The sequence below is a fragment of the Dicentrarchus labrax genome, unplaced genomic scaffold (genome assembly GCF_905237075.1).
Source record: "Dicentrarchus labrax unplaced genomic scaffold, dlabrax2021, whole genome shotgun sequence".
In the NCBI taxonomy this organism is placed as follows: domain Eukaryota; kingdom Metazoa; phylum Chordata; class Actinopteri; family Moronidae; genus Dicentrarchus; species Dicentrarchus labrax.
Genome location: NW_026136862.1, coordinates 129,008 through 149,911, shown reverse-complemented (window position 1 = coordinate 149,911; position 20,904 = coordinate 129,008). Strand labels below are relative to the sequence as shown.

Genomic DNA, 20,904 nt, shown 5'->3' with positions numbered 1-20,904 from the left:
TCATAACAATAAATAAATAAATGAATGCTATTAAAGAATCACTAATTTTCTCTTTGGGTTATAAGTTGAGTTAATCATTCATTTCATTTATAGATAATTCATTTTTTATTTCCAGGAAATTCTTTAATTATTTATAAATGAGAAACGTGTAAACAACAACAACAACAACAACACAATCCTATATATAAATATATATATATTTACAGCTTGGATCAGTTAACAAACACTAAATTATGACTTTATCCTGTATATCAATTATTATCGTGAATAAAAACTACTGATTGATCCTTTAACCGCGGTCTGTTTTCTGCCCTCAGGCAGGCTGATCAGTAAAATCTGATTCTATTGGCTTTAATTTCTTTACTTCACTCCGACTGTCCGACTGTCGTACTACAGCTATGGATTCATATTTTATATAACTACATTTGATGTACTCAACTTCATTTAAAAAAGAACCAAAATAATAATGATAATAACAATAATAATAATAATAATAATAATAATAATAAAAACAACAACAGGCTCATAAAGTTATCATTTTATTTAGTAAAAGGTTTGTTTGTGTTCGGCGACTTTAACTGTCGAATGAACTTTAATTTGGACAAATTTATCAGCAGAGACGATTTTGACATCATTAAAACCTGAGTGTGTGTGTGTGTGTGTGTGTGTGTGTGTGTGTGTGTGTGTGTGTGTGTGTGTGTGTGTGTCTGTGCACTGCAGCAGAGGTCGACCAATCAGTGAGCTCCTCCTCATGTTTGGACAGTGTTAGTATGCAGAGCAGACAGTGTGTGTGTGTGTGTGTGTGTGTGTGTGTGAATATAAAGTGAGTGTGAAACAGCAGCTTCAGCAGTTTGTTCAGTCAAACACTCACAAACAGTCAGAGTACTTTTACTCAAGTACTGTACTCACTGAGGTACTTCCCTTCAGTCCATCTCTGTACTGCAGTTATTAAACTCCATCAGAACCAACGCTGCAGAGGAAACAGGCTGAATGGGTCTTTACCGGGAAGCAATGAATCCTCTCAGAGTGCCGTTGGATGGCGTTTGCTGCCCCCAGTGGTCAATGTTCTCTCACATGGAACTGAGAACTGTTATTGTAGTCCTGCAGTGCCACCAGTGACCACAGGTGTCACCAAATCAAACCAAACTAAGACACAAACTTGTTTCGAATCAGAAGAAGTCCTGCAGGATGGTGTTTGGATTTAAATATTATCTTTGATGATGGGTCCCCGCTTTATAAAGCGGATTCCTTCCACTATCTCAGACTTTGGATTGACCGTGAACCCACAGTGATGGTTGCCTTATAGCTCAGAAACCCAATCATTGCTCACTTGACACTATTATTGATTATGCTGTATATAACTGTGGGTGTCTGTTTAGCAGTGTCCCTGAACACACCATTGTTCAATGTATGTAAACAATTTCACTGGCTTCATTTCAGTTTTGGACCCATGTAGATCTTTTTCTTTGTCAAACAAGTCAGATGCTCGTCATTTCAAAATAAAGCTCCATCAGACTGGATTAATCTTCTATCACCTTTTCCTGTTGTTTCATCTTTATTTTCTCTTCTGAAACATCAACTCCTGATTTATTATCCAGCTTAGCTTCTAACATCTTTTGTGTTGTGCTGTAGTTGTAGTGTTGTGCTGTAGTTTCAGTGTTGTGCTGTAGTTTTAGTGTTCGGCTGTAGTTGTAGTGTTGTGCTGTAGTTTTAGTGTTGTGCTGTAGTTTTAGTGTTCGGCTGTAGTTTTAGTGTTGTGCTGTAGTTTTAGTGTTCGGCTGTAGTTTCAGTGTTGTGCTGTAGTTTTAGTGTTCGGCTGTAGTTTCAGTGTTGTGCTGTAGTTTTAGTGTTGTGCTGTAGTTTTAGTGTTCGGCTGTAGTTTTAGTGTTGTGCTGTAGTTTTAGTGTTCGGCTGTAGTTTCAGTGTTGTGCTGTAGTTTTAGTGTTCGGCTGTAGTTTCAGTGTTCTGCTGTAGTTTTAGTGTTGTGCTGTAGTTTTAGTGTTCGGCTGTAGTTTCAGTGTTGTGCTGTAGTTTAGTGTTCGGCTTAGTTTTAGTGTTGGCGTAGTTTAGTGTTGTGCTGTAGTTTTAGTGTTGTGCTGTAGTTTCAGTGTTCTGCTGTAGTTTTAGTGTTCGGCTGTAGTTTCAGTGTTCTGCTGTAGTTTTAGTGTTCTGCTGTAGTTTCAGTGTTCTGCTGTAGTTTTAGTGTTCTGCTGTAGTTTCAGTGTTCTGCTGTAGTTTTAGTGTTCTGCTGTAGTTTCAGTGTTCTGCTGTAGTTTTAGTGTTCTGCTGTAGTTTCAGTGTTCTGCTGTAGTTTCAGTGTTCTGCTGTAGTTTTAGTGTTCTGCTGTAGTTTCAGTGTTCTGCTGTAGTTTTAGTGTTCTGCTGTAGTTTTAGTGTTCTGCTGTAGTTTCAGTGTTCTGCTGTAGTTTCAGTGTTCTGCTGTAGTTTTAGTGTTCGGCTGTAGTTTTAGTGTTCTGCTGTAGTTTCAGTGTTCTGCTGTAGTTTCAGTGTTCTGCTGTAGTTTTAGTGTTCGGCTGTAGTTTTAGTGTTCGGCTGTAGTTTTAGGGTTTGGTCAATGTTATCTGGAGTTGGTTGTGGCAGGCGCAGCAGCACAGAGACGTTTCAGAGTTGAAACCAGATGCAGATGAAGCTTCATCGGTTTCATTTAAAGCCTGAGTTTGACCGAGTTGTTGAAAGTTGTCAAAGTTAAATTTTAATTTGAAGTTTTTAGGGAACATGAAGTCAGAGCGGCTTCCTTACATTTGTCACAGCGATCCTCTGAAATTAATCTGAGCGGAGTTTCTGTTTAAAACAGGAGAGTTTAAAAGACAAACCTTAAATCAACAGATGAACTAACAGGCAGACTGATCTTCAATTAGAGACAGAGGAGGAGGAGGAGGAGGAGGAGGAGGAGGAATCCTTCACTACAAAGACTGACGAGAGGAAAACTGGACCTGAAAAGAAGTTTCATCCTTTCTGTGACATGGAAACTAGAAGCTGTTTATTAAAACATTTATCATGTTAGAAGATGTGAGGAAAGATTAAACATTTAACGTCAATAAAAAATAATCTCATAAAAATACCTTCAGCAAAAACCTCGTTACCCATCAGTCTGTGGTCAGACCAATGAGACTGAGCAGTATGGGACATTCCTGCACTCTTTATCAAACTACATAAACGTGTTCGTATCCTGATGTCATTCCGACTCCACTCTCTAACTGTAGCAATGAGGTATCGCGAACCTTCAGATTCAGACTCTGCATCCTGACTTTGGTTCAGTAAAGTACCCGTTAAGGATCACTTCCATAACTGTTACCTCATTTGTTTTCCAGCCTGAAACTGATTGATGGTCACTTGCCTCTGTTATGAATTTACGTACAAAGTAGTTCAATTATGCCCAAAGTAGTTTTTTTTAGCAGCTGATTTGGTGTCAGTTACTATCGGTTATTGATCCTCTGGTGTCGACTCACACACAGCTGCTGTAACCAGTCACATTGCGACGCACTTGCGTCACGCAGCACTGTGCCTAAGACAGGAAGTCTGACCCAGAAACAACACAGAGAATCCAGTCAGTTTTCAAAATAAAATACCACGTGATCTGAAGCGGAGAAACAGGACAAAATAGAGATGGCAGCAACGCGCTCTGAGGACGCTCCGCCTCTGAAGCGGGATTTAAAGACACCAGATCACATGACGTTATAATGCCGTCCTGAGGAGGAAGCACACGATCTATACAATGTTAAAGTTACATAATCAATAAAAAGGAGAAAACAAATATTCCTAACATTTTATTTCATGTCCAGACCAAATAACAAAACCAGAATACACTCAATCATACAACCATATTTAAAGTAGATACACTACACAAAACAACAAAACACAGAAACAGAAATATTTCGTGATTACAGCTGAACTCAAACAGCTAAAAACTGAAGAATTATTTTTGGTTGATAAAAGTTTAAGATACTGAACATAAAAATAAGAAACAGAAAGAGTCCACTGTAAAAAAAAATGTGTATTAATATGAAGGAAAAATAACTGAAGGATGAAAAAAATAAAATCAGTTTATAAAAACAGGAAGTGTAAAATAAAAGGGACAGGAGATCAGATGACGGCTCGGAGGCTTCCTGTCCCGACTTTCTTCCTCAGAACCTCGACCAGACGCTCCAACCTGAGGAGGAAGAGGAGGAAGAGTAGGAAGAAGAGGAATAATTCATAAACACTGATGCAAACTGATCAGAAAGATTAACATTGTAGGTTTGCAGACAGTAAAATATTATTCCACAGTGGCTCCTGCAGGATCTGGTTTCTATCGGAGGTCGGGGGGGGGGTGTCTGGCGGTGGAGGTGTTTCTGCAATGAACGCGGTTCAGACAAACGGATCATGGAGCCAAACCGAGAAACCGTTCAGATTGATGGTGTTTGACCCTCAATTGCCAGCTCCAAAACGTATATGGAAGACCTCTTTTAACCTTATTTATCCCGACCCGTAGCTAGCTGTTACACACACACACACACACACACACACACAGTAACTGTTCTACTGCAACCTGAGCTCATCTACACCCAGAATGTCTGACTGCAGGAACCAAACTGCCCCTCTGCTAGCTACAGAGATGCTCACAGCTTTAGCTTTCTGAACGTCTCTGTGTGTGATCGGACTCTCACATAGGGCAGACAGGCTGTGGGTAGTTGGTTATAGAGGGGCATTACAGCCCTGGCTGTGGGTAGTTGGTTATAGAGGGGCATTACAGCCCTGGCTGTGTAGCCATGGTTTAATGGTAGTGGAACTACCTGGTTTTGACTTTCTGTATACGCTGTAGATTGTGGGCGGAGGTCTAACAGAGAATATTATCAGTGCAGAGACAGAAAAAGGAAAACTGAGATGAGAGTTGGAAAATTGACCCTGGATGACTTTCTAACACACTCTCTCTCTCTCTCTCTCTCTCTCTTTCTCTCTTCTCTCTCTCTCTCTCTCCAAACCAAATTAAACTTCCTGTCTCTAATAAGCAGCAGATTTCTATCACCCCCCCTCCCCTCCCGAGAGCAAATATTCCTCTCTCCACTATTCAGAAACTTGGGAGGCTCTTCAGAGCCGGCCGCCCCCCCGCTGGCAGCCAAATTAGAGCCACAGGTTTGAGCCCAGGAGGACGGCGTGGGACGCAGACGGACGACTTAAGCTGTTTTCATCATGAATCTCATCCCTTCATCTTCAGACTGATGAGATGAGAAGCAGCAGAAGAAGAAGTCACGTTATTCAGCATCTGACCGTCATCCTGTAGGATCCGAAATCTGAAGGATTAATTCTTCCTGATCAACTCGCCGGCAGAGACGCTCACACCGATGTCCGCGGAATATGAATCATCACACCAAATCTCTTTAGTGCCACACGCTTAACCGGTCTTTGAACACATCCCAGAGTCTCTGACAGCTGCTGTTAGAAACTGCAACATGTGTCTGATGTCACTGGTTTCACTGGTTTCACTGGTTTTTACTGGAGACGTTTTACAGGCACAACACTGTAAAACCAAGCTGAGAAAACTCTGAAGTTTTGAAATAAATTAATAATGAATCTTTAACAGGGCTGCAGCTCTTTCATTTCATTTTCCAGGACCTTTTCTTGACACTACAGGGCCACACTCGCTCACAAACAAGCTGCTGTTTTAGGTGAATTTACTACATTAATGTGGCCACAGCAGTGTGGGTTTTTCAGTGGATATTTACAGAGCGGGGCAGCCAGTGGCCGATATATAACGCCAATATCCAAACAGAGAACAGTCCTGTATAATTCTTTTCTATTCTTCATGCACATGTTTACAGTAGAATGAATTACTCTTACAGTACAGGGATTTAAGTGCAGTGTGTAGTTTCTGCCACTAGGGGGTCTTTGACATCGAACAATAAGAAAAGAGAAAGTGTGATGAGGTGGTGAAGCAGCATGGGATCATGGGAGTTGTTGTCTTCACCACCACTGCAGGCCAATTATTGCAGAGCTCAGATTGTTTCTCTGATAACTTAAGATCCAGACGTCCGATGACTAAAATCCTTCATCCGGTTCAAATCTAGAGTTAAAATGCACCAAGATCTAAACAGTGGATGGTAAACATGTTCACTGTAGTCTCATACCCTGGTCGTCAAATACAGACGCGAGTGGTGTTCAGGTGGTTGTAATCTGCAATTTCACCACTAGATGTCACTAAATCTGAAAAAGTGGTCCTTTAACAGAACTTCTGAAACTAAATATAAATGATTTCATTCTGGAGTCAAACTAAAGACGATACATCGATAATTACATCGGTGTGCACTTCAGGGACAGTTGGTAAAGTGAGACATTCAGTATTTTATAATTACTGCAGCAGCTGCTCACATGAACCCAGGTGTGTATTTACCTGCAGCTCTTCATCGGCCAATCAAACAGCATGATGTCATCACCCCGCGCAGTGTGTGTGTGTGTGTGTGTAAAGCAACATGTCAACAGGCTTGTTGGTATTTAGTAAAGGTCACTGGATGTATGTAGACACACACAGACACACACACACACACACACACACACACATACAGACAAACAGACACACAGACACACAGACACACACACACACAGACACACACACACACAGACCAGCGATCATAAATAAATGTGTGGGTAATAACTGTCTTTCGTGGGTGAAATGTATTTATACATATATAGGACAGAATACCATTGATAACAAATAGAACTGAATATAGAGAGAACTGTGATCCAGGTAAACAGCATTTAATATTTATTGCATTGATTCTATATTAAGTCTATAAAAACTCCCTGTATGAGGATGGTTATGGGATGGACTCTGTGTAAGCCATAAGCAGGCACTCATTGCTCCTAGGAGCTTGGAAAACTGCAGTAATTACTCCAGTGTTCAAATCAGGTGACCACACGATCATTAGTAACCACAGACCCTCAGTATCCCTCATACATCCTTCAGTGTGGAAAACAACTGTTTTCTTCTGAAAATCACAATATCTGTCAAAATATGTTTTTATCGTATTGTGCCACTCTACTGAGTTTGATTCATTATTTTGAGCTAACATATGAATTATTAGGTCACCAAATTGTTTCTGTTGAACTCAGATTCACGTTCATGAACTGGGAACTCTGAGAGGCAGCTGGACACTGAACCAACCTCAGTGGTTCGGATCAATCAGAGTCCTCAGAGGAACTACTGGCTTTAACGCCAGCTGTGTGACTGTGTGGCTGCTAATGGGGTTAGCATAGCAACTGCTAGCATTATCAGGTATTTCTACAGTGGAAAAGGAACAGAGGATGACACTGAAGGCTCTGATCAGCTGAACACTGCAGTTCCCTGTACGCTCGCCGACAGCTGCAGTTAAAGGTAGAATCTGACCTGCGGACTCTCTCGCTGGCCTCTTGCTCCGCCTCCCGACAGCGCTGAAGCTCCACCTCCACGCTCTGCTTCTCCTTCGACAGCTGCTGGACCTGGAGCTGCAGGGGCGGGGCCTGATGAGCCGCCAGCGACGAACCCGCCGGAGAGATGCTGTCACCGGGCGACGAGGGAGGAGCGGTGAGGAGGTCCTGAGAGCTGAAGATCATAAAAGATCAGATTTAAAGATGCTGGTATCGTATGAACTAGGGCTGGGTAAAAAAATCGATTTGATTGATTTCATTTAAGTTTTGCAATATCAATTCATAGGGCATGAGATCGATTTTTCTTTTTTTTTTCCCCATGAACTAACCCCCAGTAGTCTTGTGCGTGATTGCGCAGCAGCGCGTTTATGTCAGGTTGACGTTCAAGCGCGCAAGCGTGCATTCACAAAATGACCGAAGCAGGTAAAACCACGCTCAGCAAGCTTAAGTCTGCCGTCTGGAACCATTTCGGATTTAAACAAAAGGACAAAGAGCTGGATAAATCCAAAGTGGTTTGCAAGATCTGCCAAGCGGAGCTCAGTTATTGTAGAAATACTACAAACCTCAGAAACAACTTGACAAGGTATCACACTGTGCTAGCGTTAACGTTAACTTTAGCTTCCGACAACAAGCCCTCCGGGGCAAAACAAAAGAAACTGAGGGAACCACTAACATTACCAGCCGATTCTCTGCGGGCCATAAAGATAACAGAGGCCATCGCAACTTTTGTTTGCAAAGATTTACGCCCAGTAGTGGAAAACGAAGGCTTCCAGCGGCTCATTCGGGTGCTCGAACCACAATCCGTTATGGTGCAACGTTAACATCTGACTGAAACTGTTATCCCCATGATGTATACATGTGTGAAAGACGACATCCTAACGAAAATGCAGTCAGCAGAGAGAGTCGGCATAACGTGTGACTCCTGGACAGCACTGTCAACGCAGTCGTACTTGACAGTGACTTCTCACTACATCGACGAGTGGTGCCTCATGTCTCGTGCTACAGACCACCGAGGTTCTTACGAGCCACACCGCTATTAATATAGCTGATATGTTGATGGGGGCCATACAGGAATGGGGGCTAACCAGCAAAGACCCAGCAGTAGTGACGGACAACGCTGCAAATATGGTTCATGCGGTTGAGATAGCTAATGCACGTCGGCTGCTTCGCGCACACACTGAACTTAGCCTCACAAGCAGGTCTAAAAATCCCAGCCGTGTCACGTCTTCTTGGCCGAGTGAGGTGTATAGCAACGTTCTTTCACCGGAGTACGACGGCAAACCACATACTAAAATAAAAACAGAAGCTGCTTCAACTGCCAGCGCACAAGCTAACAGTAGACGTTGTGACTAGGTGGAACAGTGCACTGGACATGCTGGAGCGCTTTTTAGAGCAACAGCCTGCTATCTCTGCCACTCTCCTTTCACAAGACGTGCGCAGGAATGAAAAAGATCTGTGCACCTTAACAGAGGAGGATGTAACGATTGTCGAAGATTTGGTGCGGGTCTTGAGACCAGTGAAAGAAGCTACACTGGCAATGTCGGAGGACAAGCAACCAACTCTGTCCGTCATCACCCCACTTCTCTCTTCTTTGTGAAATGTCTTTAAGATATGATGGGCATAAGGACACAATGTACGCAGCATTGGCGCTGGATTCTCGCTTTCCAAATTATCAGAATATCGCTCAAATTGGCAAAATAATCTTAAAATTTATAGAAAGGCCCTCCGTAATGCCAGAGGAGCCTATTACTCAGCACTAATAGAAGAAAATAAGAACAACCCTAGGTTCCTCTTCAGCACTGTAGCCAGGCTGACAGAGAGTCACAGCTCTATTGAGCCACATATCCCCATAAACTTAAGTAGCAATGACTTCATGAGCTTCTTCTATAATAAAATTATTACTATTAGAGAGAAAATTAATCACCAACTGCCATCAACAGTTATCAGTGGCTCTCCAAGTTCAGGGACTTCTGCCAATGTAAACTTAGATATATATTTAGACTGTTTTTCTGCTATCGATCTTCATCAGTTAACTTCAATCATTTCTTCATCGAAGCCATCAACCTGTCTATTAGACCCGATCCCAACTAGGCTGCTTAAAGAAGTTGTTCCCTTAATTGGCACTTCTTTACTGGATATGATTAATCTTTCTTTATTATCAGGATATGTACCACAGTCCTTTAAAGTAGCTGTAATTAAACCCCTTCTTAAAAAGCCCACTCTTGACCCAGGGGTTTTAGCCAACTATAGACCGATTTCTAACCTCCCCTTCCTCTCTAAGATTCTGGAGAAAGTAGTCGCCAAAGAGTTGTGTGACTTTCTGCATAACAATAGTTTATTTGAGGATTTTCAATCAGGATTTAGAGTTCATCACAGCACAGAGACAGCTCTGGTTAAAGTTAATAATGACCTTCTGACTGCTTCTGACAATGGACTTGTCTCTGTACTTGTATTATTAGATCTTAGTGCTGCATTTGACACCATTGACCATAATATTCTTTTGGGGAGACTTGAGCATCAAATTGGCATTAAAGGAACCGCACTAAGCTGGTTTAAGTCATATTTATCAGATCGCTCTCAGTTTGGACATGTTAACGATGAATCTTCAATAAATACTACAGTTAGTCATGGAGTTCCACCATGTTCTGTACTTGGACCAATACTATTTACTTTATATATGCTCCCTTTAGGCAACATTATTAGGAATCACTCCATTAACTTTCACTGTTACGCAGATGATACGCAGTTATAGCTATCAATCAAGCCCGATGAAATTAATCAATTATCTAAATTACAAACATGTCTTAAGGACATAAAATCCTGGATGAGCTGCAATTTTCTGATGTTAAACTGAAATTCTTGTTCTTGGCCCCAAAAACCTTAGAGACTCACTGTCTAAAGATATAGTTACTCTAGATGGCATTAACTTGGCCTCTAGCACCACTGTCAGGAATCTTGGAGTTATCTTTGATCAGGATTTGTCATTTAACTCCCACATAAAGCAGACCTCTAGGACCACCTTCTTTCATTTACGTAATATTAGAAAAATTAGACACATCCTATCACAGACAGATGCAGAAAAACTAATCCATGCATTTGTTACTTCAAGGCTGGATTACTGCAACTCTTTATTATCAGGTTGCCCCAATAAGTCCATTAAAACGCTCCAATTAATTCAGAATGCTGCAGCACGAGTACTGACAGGAACTAGAAAAAGAGATCACATCTCTCCTGTACTAGCTTCTCTGCATTGGCTCCCTGTAAAATGTAGAATTGAATTTAAAATCCTCCTCCTCACCTATAAAGCTCTTCATGGTCAGGCCCCTTCATATCTTAAAGAGCTCATAGTACCCTATTACCCCACTAGAACACTACGTTCTCTGAATGCTGGGCTACTTGTGGTTCCTATAGTCTCTAAAAGTAGAACAGGAGCCAGAGCCTTCAGTTACCAAGCTCCTCTCCTGTGGAACCAGCTTCCAGTTGTGGTTCGGGAGGCAGACACCCTCACCACATTCAAGAGTAGGCTTAAGACATTCCTCTTTGATAAAGCTTATAGTTAGGGCTGGATCAGGTGAGTCCTGAACCATCCCTTAGTTATGCTGCTATAGGCCTAGACTATCGGGGGATTTCCCATGGTGCACTGAGCTCCTCCCTTCCTCTCTCTTTATGCACTCATTCATGTCCCATTAATGCATGTTACTAACTCCACTTCTTCCCCGGAGTTCTTGTGCTTTCTCGTCTCGCAGGTTCTCATGGATCCTGGTGGAGCCTCCTGCCATGGTCCTGCTTGACTGCCATTGCCAATACTGTTGTTGCTGTGCACCTGTCTGTCTGTCTGTCTCTCGCTCTCTCTCTCTCTCTCTCACCCCAACTGGTCGAGACAGACGACCACCCACCTAGAGCCGGAGGATCTGTCCTAGGTTTCTGCCTTTTAACAGGCAGTTTTTCCTTGCCCTTGTCGCCAAGTGCTTGCTCATGGTGGTACTGTTGGGTCTCTGTAATTAATGTTAAAGAGTTCGGTCTAGACCTGCTCTATTTGAATAGTGTCCTGAGATAACTTCTGTTATGAATTGGCGCTATACAAATAAAATTGAATTGAATTGAATTGAAATTGAATCTATTTATTTATAAAATACTGATGGTAATGATGCTGATGAACGAGCTGAGGAGATGAGTGAAGCGACTTCGCCCAAGAAGCCCAAGAAATCCAGCTCCTTGGAGTCTCTCCTTGGGGCAGTTTACTCACCAACAGTAAAGGAACATGGACAGAAAACTCCAGCAATGAGGGCTGAAGATGAAATCAGAAGATACAGGGCGGAAGATCCTGCTGGGCTGAATGAAAATCCTCTGACCTGGTGGAGGTCAAATGAAAGGGAGTATCCACTGTTGGCTCGCCTTGCGAAGCAATACCTTTGTGTCCCAGGGACCAGTATTGCGTCGGAGCGGGTGTTTTCAACTGCGGGTGATATTGTCACTGCAAAAAGGAGCTGCCTAACCCCAAATCATGTCAATGAGCTCCTTTCCTGCACAAGAATCTCACAATTGAGAAGTGAGAACAAAGTCACAATAACAGGACTTGACTTTAGACAGTTTAAGTTTACTTTTAGTTTTGTTACCATTATTATTATTTTTTAATGCAATTTGCAGTGATGGGATGTTGTAGTTCAAGTACACTTTCACTTGCAATTCCTTTCTAATTTCAAAATTGCATTTTTGAGACTTGTGACAGTTTTGTTTACAGCTCAAGTTTAAACTGTCCAATGTACAAGTTTGCACTTAAAACATGTTTAAGGTGAAGAGAAGAAATAAAGTACATTTGTATTTTGTAACACAGTTGAGCCATTTTCATTCTTCAAGAGCAGATTGAATTGAATCGAATTGAATCGAATCGAATCGTGATTAATCGATTCAGAACCTTATGAATCGAAATCGAATTGATTTAGGAAATTGGCCACGATACCCAGCCCTAGTATGAACCTACATGGACCGAACGCATCCATTGGTACCAACCGTGTCAGGCTAGCATGTTGGCTCCAAAGTTAGGCTACAGATGGAAAACTGCAATGGCTCTTTCCAAAGGGATCATTTGACCTTTGACCTCCAGATATCTAATCAAAATGGGTTCTATGGGTACCCACGAGTCTCCCCTTTACAGAAAGCCCTCTAGTGCATGGGATTATGCTAATGCAAGTTGCATGTGGTATGAATTTGGCCTGGTGTATCTGAATACCCCTGCAGACTGGGGTCCATAAAGAATGACTGGAAAGCTGAGACACTTCATGCCACCCCAGTTAAAAACGTCTGGACAGGCCCCTACAGGCCGACCCTATTCAGCTACAACAGGTTTATTCCTAATAACATTATTTATTGTTGAATCCTGAACAGAACTGGTTCAAGAACTGGAACTACTTTGGTGGAACAGGGTTCCTCCTGGTCCAGAATTCCCCATTAATATACAGGATGTTATAAAGTGATGTGAGAGCAGCTCGATGTGACCTCCTCCCTGTGACGGAGCTGATAGTTAATCAATCAGCTGTGATATTGATAGTTTCTGACCGGGCTGCAGGTTAATTAAAGGTAAACAGACAGACAGACAGACAGACAGCAGAGGACAGAACAAAGGACAACCCGGTTCATCTCTGGTGCTGCTGTTTGTTCTTGACGCTTCCTGTTGAAGGTTTTTACATTTTAGGTTTGGGTTTCCATGGTTACCATCAGGGTCCGCCCTGACCTGCCGGGCAGTGAGTCTGACTGTTGTCCACTGAGCTCCTAAACCAACAAGCAGCAGGTCACAGGTCAAAGGTCACAGCAGGGTCAGTCTTGTTCCTGACCGGCAACAAATTAAGTTTTTAGTCAAACAGATGTCAACCTGCTGGGATCCACCAGAGACCAGCTGGGACCAGGCAGGGATCCAGTTCCACCAGAGACCAGCTGGGACCAGGCAGGGGTCCAGATCCAGCAGAGACCAGCTGGAACCAGGCAGGGATCCAGATATTCATTAAACCCGCTAACAGGAATAAGCACACCTCAGGGGTTCAGTGTCCAGTGGGTTCACTTCATCTGGGGTTCAACCTCTGTGGCTCCAACAGTGAAGTAACAGAAGGACACAGAGAGTCTGACAGCGACTGCTCTTGGCTGGTTAGCTCTGTTAGCTCTGACTACCGGCTAGCTGTTCCTGCTACACTGCTGTGGACAGACTGTCAATCATTGTGGTCGGTGTCGAGCTCTTTTGCAGGACTCTGATGTATTTTGTAAATTTGCCAAGAGGGAGGAGCTAACAGAACTGAAGGGAGGAGTCCACAGGTAGCCTAGCTAGGGAGACTCAAGAGTAGCAGCCACCGCTATTGAGGTATCTCTTTATTATTCTGCGTGTAACGGCTGCACATTCTTACAACTGGAGGACGTAAGACCCCCTTTAGGCCTTAAATTAAAATGTTAAATGTTATTCAGAACCACTGGAGGCTGCAGGAGTCCTAAATGTGATTCAGTCAGATCTCATAAACAGACTGCTGAATTAGCTGTTAGCAGTTCACAGTGACTCAGTTATCTCTGTGAGGATGAGGAGGAGGACGAGGGAGACTCACCTCCTGCAGTATCTTTGCCTCCCCTTCACTCTCCAGCGCCCCCCCGCGGAGGCTTTAGTCTTTGTCCTACTGAATGTCTGTCACAGAGCAGATCCTGTGAGTCCTGAACAAGCAGTTCAATTACTGAGAACAGTGAAGGTTTCATTCCCCACCTCCTCTCGTCATTTTAATTATGTTATAATTATGTTAATGTTTGTAAGAAAACCCTGTACACACACACACACACACACACACAGATATAAAGGGGCTATATAAAGTAAAATCAAACTAATCTTTATGAGAAATGAAGAGAAATAACAGGAGAAAGTTTCTGTTTCTCCCGAAAAACACTGAAATAAAACCAAAATCCAGGCCGCCCCCCCACCTGCTGATCCCCCCCCTCCTCTGTCTCTCTGCAGGCGTTCAGCATCAATCCTGATGATATATGGAGACTCACAGTTTAGACAGCGTGGACAAACAGCACGACTCACTTCTTACATGACTCTGTTCTGTTTCACTCTGCAGAGCTTTACAACCTTTTGACATTAACACACTGTCTTTATAGGATCTGATGTTGGGAGGCAACATAACACCAATCAATAATCAAACACTTTATCAGTTACATATATAAGAAACAAAATGCACATCTTGAAAGTTTCCATATGATTGTGAATCCTGTTCTGTCTCTATAATAATCAGATTATTGATGAGCAGTGAGTGAACGGATGATTGTGATTGTGCTTTTAGATGGACATTAGCCTGATTGCTAATGCAGCCAAATTGCTAGCTATCTAACGTAGCAAACACTGTCAGCTAGCTTCATTCAGACTCCCGAGGATAACAGTCTGAATAAAATAATAAGATTAAATAAACATGACTCTTCTTCAGAATCAGGAAAAAAAAACCTCAAGAACACAAAAAGTAGAAATATAATGATTCAAATAGTCAGCCTGTGAAGCTGCTGTATGTTAAAGCTCTACAATTAGTCCCCTAACCTCTACAACTAGTCCCCTAACCTCTGAAACTAGTCCCCTAACCTCTACAACTAGTCCCCTAACCTCTGAAACTAGTCCCCTAACCTCTACAACTAGTCCCCTAACCTCTGAAACTAGTCCCCTAACCTCTACAACTAGTCCCCTAACCTCTGAAACTAGTCCCCTAACCTCTACAACTAGTCCCCTAACCTCTGAAACTAGTCCCCTAACCTCTACAACTAGTCCCCTAGCCTCTGAAACTAGTCCCCTAACCTCTACAACTAGTCCCCTAGCCTCTGAAACTAGTCCCCTAACCTCTGAAACTAGTCCTCAGACTTTTGACCCTTACTGACTGATATATGAGAAACATTTCGTAACCACAGCACAGAAGATATCAGTCATTCACACAGCAGAAGTTAATGTTATCTCTGTTTCACACAGAGGAAGTTCAACAATACTGATCGCAGTTTGCAGAACTCTGAAACTAGACCTTAGACCTGTGAAACTCAAAGTATGAACTCTCCCATGACTCACAAATTTGATAACTTCAGACTCAACACAATAAAAAAGTCTCAGACTACAACACAAATGACTCATGACTTCACTTGGACTTGAGCCTTCTGACTGAGAACCTGATACCTTCCGGGTGTATCAAAACGTGGAAAAAGAAGTGTTGTTCTTTGTATTGTAGATACTTTATTTAGTCATCAACAACCCAAACTGGAAATATACGCAGTATCATTGAGATCTGTGATATTGTTCCACTGGGTTTCAGCTGTAAATCAAAAGTACCTCCTCAATAGGTGCACCTGTCCTTCTAATATTATAGACGGATTATTATCTTATTATATTGTGGATACAAATCTACACAGGCCACACATTTGCTATCAAATTAAAGAGGAAGTTGTGTTTTTTAATATGAAAATAACACATGAATGTCAGTTTTATTGTGTGTTTGAGATAGAGCTGTTTGCTTGGATTGTGTAGGAAAATGCTGATTTAACAGAGTTCTCAGTGAATTCTACTGCAGGGTTAGAAAGTGTGTCACAATTCAGTTCTTTTCCCTTCATTTCCCACAACAACTAACACTAATGCATTCAATTAAGTTGCAGCAGAGAACCATAAAGAACTGAGCCGCACAGAAAATTATACCAAAGATGATTTTGTTTGTTCTGTTGTTAAGATGCTGTTTACTTTACTTTACTTAGGACTTGATGGCAATGTGGTTAAGTGGTTAGCACTGTCGCCTTAAATCTCCAGTCACTGCCCTTGACCAAGGCACTGCCTCAGATCTGGAAACAATCTCTGGGCTTCGACACAGAGAGCTAACATTACGTTAGCTAGTCAAGGGAGTTCTGTTTAACTCCTAGGCTTGTTAACCATCAGCCACGTCACTGTCAAGAAATCAGTGTCAAGGTTATTATTTAGTTCATTCATTTATCTGTTCCATTAATTTAGAACAGTGAACAGAGTGTACAGAAGATGAAATGGGCACCCAGCAGCCAATAAGAATCAAGTATTCATCCAGGACAATGGTATAATAAAGGACAACTTAACTGAACTTTGGGCTTCAGTGCAAAGACTTGAAACTTATGTCTTGTAAAACAAGGACTTGGTCCCCCCCCAGAACTCTGCAGCTGGTTCCCAGACCCCCACAACTAGACCTTGGATCTTTAACTAGTCCTGAGACCTTTGAGCTCGCTGACAGATGTATGAGATGGAAACATTGTGTAACCACAGCAGTTGGTTTTCAGAGAAAAGTGTTAATCTAATCTCTGTTGGACAGACACGAAGTTCAACCAATAAACACCCTGATCAGTTTGTCTTCTTCATCACACTAAATACAAACAAGTTAAGACTTTAAGGAACTTACAGACAAATCATATGATTCTTTAATGAGTGACTAGTTCACTCAATCCAGATGAAATATACGGGGTTTGTATCAGGGCTTTATACATGGGCTGACTCATAGAGCCTCTATTAAAGGATCTCTGATGCCTTTTGTGGAGGTTTAACATACTAATGAGCTATTACAGTGAAGAGACCCATTACATTTATCTACCATTTCAGAAGGGATATATCCATGAAGGAATGGCTGAAATGTCCTCCTATGAAAGCAATGTTACAGGCAAGATATGGACATGAAGATATGCTCTACTCCAACAGACGTAGAACTACACAAGGTGTGGAACCAAGTAGATACAGGTACATGGGCAAAACATGAGAGTATTTTTATTTTGTTTGTAAATGACTGACTGTATGAATGTATGTAAATATGTATCTAAAGGTCCAACTGGAGAGATATATGGGATTATAAATGTGGGAGATGTACAGCTAGTCAGTCATATCCTGTTTTCATTTTTTTTACTTTTCTGCTCTAAAAAAATGTGAATTTCTTTTTCAATAAAAAGAGAATAAAAAGGGAACATTTGGTTATGCTATGGTAAGGATATGTGATGATGTTCTTAATGACGTGTATAATTGGAGGTACTATTTCATTTACATAATCTTTCATACATCCTATATGTAGTATAGACAGATACTATATATAATGCTGTGTTTCTGTTATATTCCATTGTCCTGTTTCTTGTTCCTGTTGTGTTTGCTGTGATATTTGGATGTTGATTTACATCTTATTGACTGGGTATGTATGGTTTTCCTTTAGTCAATGAAATAAAAAAGAACAATAAATAAATAATACGTTCCATCCACCATTTCCTTCGTCTGGACTCGCAGTCTGTTAAAGTCTCTTGTTTTTTTAAACAGCCTTGTCTCCCTTGCATGTTTGAATGAATGTACTAATATATAAGGTATATGACAGTGGACATTGAGGCTCTAGATGTGTGATGACATCTTTGTTGTTCTTCCTCATTTTTAAAGTTCATGGTTAACATGAGTATTGGCTGTACTGCCCTCCTCTTTATAAAGAGCTCCCGTATTACTGAGACAATCAGTGACCTGCACCTCTACAAACTGAACACGGCAGAAACCTCCACCTGCAGGTAAATAAATGACCAACAGCAATTTGTTCAGAGCTGACCTGAGTCAATAATCTGATTTAGTATCTTTTCTGCTGCAGTTTGCAGAGACGAGCAGATTGTTGGAAAACGCAGTGAAGGTAAGAAACTTTTAAACGTATTATAATTATCTGTCAGTGTAACACTGAAGAGGAGCTATTGAAAGACATAGAAATATAATACTCATAGGAATAGTTTCAGTTGTGTATAATCACCTGAAAATAGGGACTTTTACATTAGAATGAGCAGCGTTTAATACCTGTTGTTTAATATGTCATTTACTCATGTTTGTTTAACTCCTGTTGATTTACAATTCTCAGTTAAAACTGTCATTTAACACGTATAACTGACATTTTTAGCTCCACCATGGTTAAAAGTCTCTGAACAGATAAATCATAAGGGTGTTGTTTATTCATATTTGGACTATAATGAAGTGTGAGACCTGTAGTGGACAGTGGCAGTGCGTTATCCACTCTGCTGTTGTTCTTCCTACAGATGTATCTCCTGTCCCCGATGATGCTGGTCCTGCTGTCGGCTGGAACCAGTTTGGCTGCTGTGAATATGGACTGGCTGACTAATATTGTTAGAGGCATCAGGACACAGTGAGTAGACCTGCATTGTAACTGCATTTCATGTCATTTACAGGACAACAAGGTTCAGTTCACCCAAATAACAAAAACATAACTAACTGCAGTACCATTAATTAATTTATTCCTGTTGGATTTATTTTGTTTTATGGGGGGGGGTATACCAGGGCGGGGTGTGGTCCGATCCAAGACGAGCTAGACAAGCTACTGTAGCTCAAACTGCTGAAACAGTTAATGCTAGAAAGGGGTCAGACACACAGTGCAGAGCAGGCTGCTGGTCTGGGACCAGTCAGGGAGTCCAGTGCTCACAGTGTTACTGCTGATTGGTGAAAGCTCTTCAATCATCTCAGTTCTGCGTCACCATTTTGTTCATTTCCCCTTCAACAGGTACAGAATAGACAGACAATTCTGTGTGGCTGCAAACATCCCACTGAATCTTCCACCACAGGACCTCGCTAATGTCCTTCGGAACGACGGCAACACAGAGGATGTTGAAGATGAACTTACATATAGTAAGGTGTACCAAGGCAGGAGTGTGACTATAGCCAAACCTGTACGCCATGAACATGCAGAATATATAGTTCTGAAAAACTTGGGCCAACTGAGCTCCAATAGCGAGGGACACTTCCTGCTCATCTACTCTTACCTCTCCCCATGTGCAGGCCAGTGTGCAAATCCCGATGACTGGCACAACATCCTTCAATACATTGTTGCAAATGTTATTCCATATTGGACAAATTATGCCTTTGTGTTTACAACAGTCTACGATAACCCCAATGATGGTAGTACCATTAGCAGACAAGACTTGACAAAAGCAGTAAAAGAGCTTGGGAAGTCTGGGCTTGGTCTTAGAAACATTTTCCGCTGTTACCAACCAGGTCGTTTACCATTTCAGTGCCACAGCTGCTCTTCACAGGGGAGAGTTTCAGATGTATGCGTTGATAACAACTTTGTGCCTCAGCAGGGTAGAAGCAGAAGCAGCAGCAGAAGCACCATCAGAAGCAGTAGCAGTGGCAGTAGAAGCAGGGACACAAGTATGAGCACAGACAGAAGTAGAAGCACCAGTAGAAGCAGAGACAGAAGTATGAGCACGGACAGAGGTAGAAGCACCAGTAGAAGCAGAGACAGAAGTACGAGCAGAGAAAGAAGTAGAAGCACCAGTAGAAGCAGAGACAGAAGTATGACCAGAGACAGAAGTACGAGCAGAGACAGAAGTAGAAGCACCAGTAGAAGTAGTAGCGGCAGCAGTAGAAACAGGGACAGAGGTAGAAAGAGACAGAGAAACACGAGCAGAGAAAGAAGCCCAATTGGATGAGGAAGCAGAGGTTGGACGAGTTTTGGGGTCTGATGTGATTCAGTTTAGATTTATTAGACTTATTAGAACCTGAACCTAAAACTTCCCCTGAACCTGAATCCTGACTGACGCTGGGGACACACAGAAAGTCGACATGCAGCAAAGCGTCCTGAAGTGCTGTCTGCTTCCTTTTGGTGCCCAATAACTGAGCAGTTCATACAACCTCTATTTTTTCCGCGATAAAATTGGGCAAGAAAAACAGACCGATAACATAAATGAAATATTGAATTATTTGACTGATAAATGTTGAAATATGCATCCCTCGCCTGCCAACCCTGTTTCAATATTGATTCACAGTTTTTCTCCCCACGTGATGAAATATCAAAATCTGATCATCCACTATATTTATCATTAACAGTATCACTGCTGTTTGTCATTGTGTTGTTTGTGCCAATAGATCAATCACAGTGCTTTGCGGTGTGTTGGCCTCTTGTGTGGCCTCTCCATGCTTAGTAATGCAATCTAACTTCTGTTATGAATTGGAACTGAAAGTCCCATTACCACCTTTCAAGACTGAACTCTCACTTCCACTTTTTTAGAAACTACTGGCTGGAAATATACAGTGTTGGAGGTATTTTACACACAATAGAGATTACATTTGTTTGCAGACGATCTCCTGTCATATCAAAGTGATCATCATTAATATAGTGAAACATTTTAGAGAGAAAATTCTACTTGACTGCAGATTTAATTTACTTATACTTCTATATATGTGTATACAATGTGGAATGTAATTCATGTATACATATACTGTATATGTTTTTTATTATACAACTGTGTGTTTATTTTATTATGCTACTTGTTTGGTATTATGATGCTTAGCTAATATATGTGTAGGCAGTATGGGGTGGTTGGGTCAAATGTTTGTGAACACTGTTTCTCAAATAAAAATATGCATTAAAAGACCAAATTCTAATCTCCTAATAACAAAATATATTTATATATCTGTTGTATTGATCTGTGTTAGGGGTTATTTGTCACTCTCACAGCACCGTGATGATGAGGGATT

The 20,904-nt window shown here is 41.6% G+C and overlaps 3 protein-coding genes across 22 annotated transcripts in view; 1 reads left to right on the top strand and 2 right to left on the bottom strand.

Annotated features, from left to right (window-relative positions):
- The window catches only part of LOC127360268 (uncharacterized), a 94,507-nt gene that overhangs the window by 54,936 nt on the left and 18,667 nt on the right, over positions 1–20,904 (bottom strand). For both annotated transcript variants that reach the window (XM_051394642.1, XM_051394641.1), the window contains exon 2: positions 11,224–11,427. The gene's annotated coding sequence lies outside the window, so the exon portion shown is untranslated. The remainder of the gene's footprint in view (positions 1–11,223; positions 11,428–20,904) is intronic.
- mipol1 (mirror-image polydactyly 1) overlaps positions 3,775–20,904 on the bottom strand; it is a 55,867-nt gene continuing 38,737 nt past the window's right edge. For all 19 annotated transcript variants that reach the window (XM_051394585.1, XM_051394592.1, XM_051394587.1 and 16 more), the window contains 2 exons: positions 7,381–7,575; positions 3,775–4,170 (listed from right to left, as the gene is read on the bottom strand). In XM_051394585.1, coding sequence (XP_051250545.1) covers positions 4,104–4,170; positions 7,381–7,575 — 262 coding nt within the window. In that variant the 3' untranslated portion in view covers positions 3,775–4,103. The remainder of the gene's footprint in view (positions 4,171–7,380; positions 7,576–20,904) is intronic.
- Positions 17,878–20,797, top strand: LOC127360266 (uncharacterized). Its single transcript, XM_051394638.1, has 4 exons — positions 17,878–17,939; positions 18,017–18,055; positions 18,450–18,556; positions 18,929–20,797. Exons 3-4 carry the CDS (start codon positions 18,450–18,452, stop codon positions 19,854–19,856), a joined length of 1,035 nt encoding a protein of 344 aa, XP_051250598.1. The 5' UTR covers positions 17,878–17,939; positions 18,017–18,055; the 3' UTR covers positions 19,857–20,797.

What these genes read in the sequence shown, in the direction of transcription:
- LOC127360266 (XM_051394638.1), top strand. Translation starts at nt 18,450, where the DNA reads ATGTATCTCCTGTCCCCGATGATGCTGGTCCTGCTGTCGGCTGGAACC. An exon ending in GTTAGAGGCATCAGGACACA is followed by an intron (nt 18,557 to 18,928) that starts GTGAGTAGACCT and finishes CCCCTTCAACAG; the next exon opens with GTACAGAATAGACAGACAAT.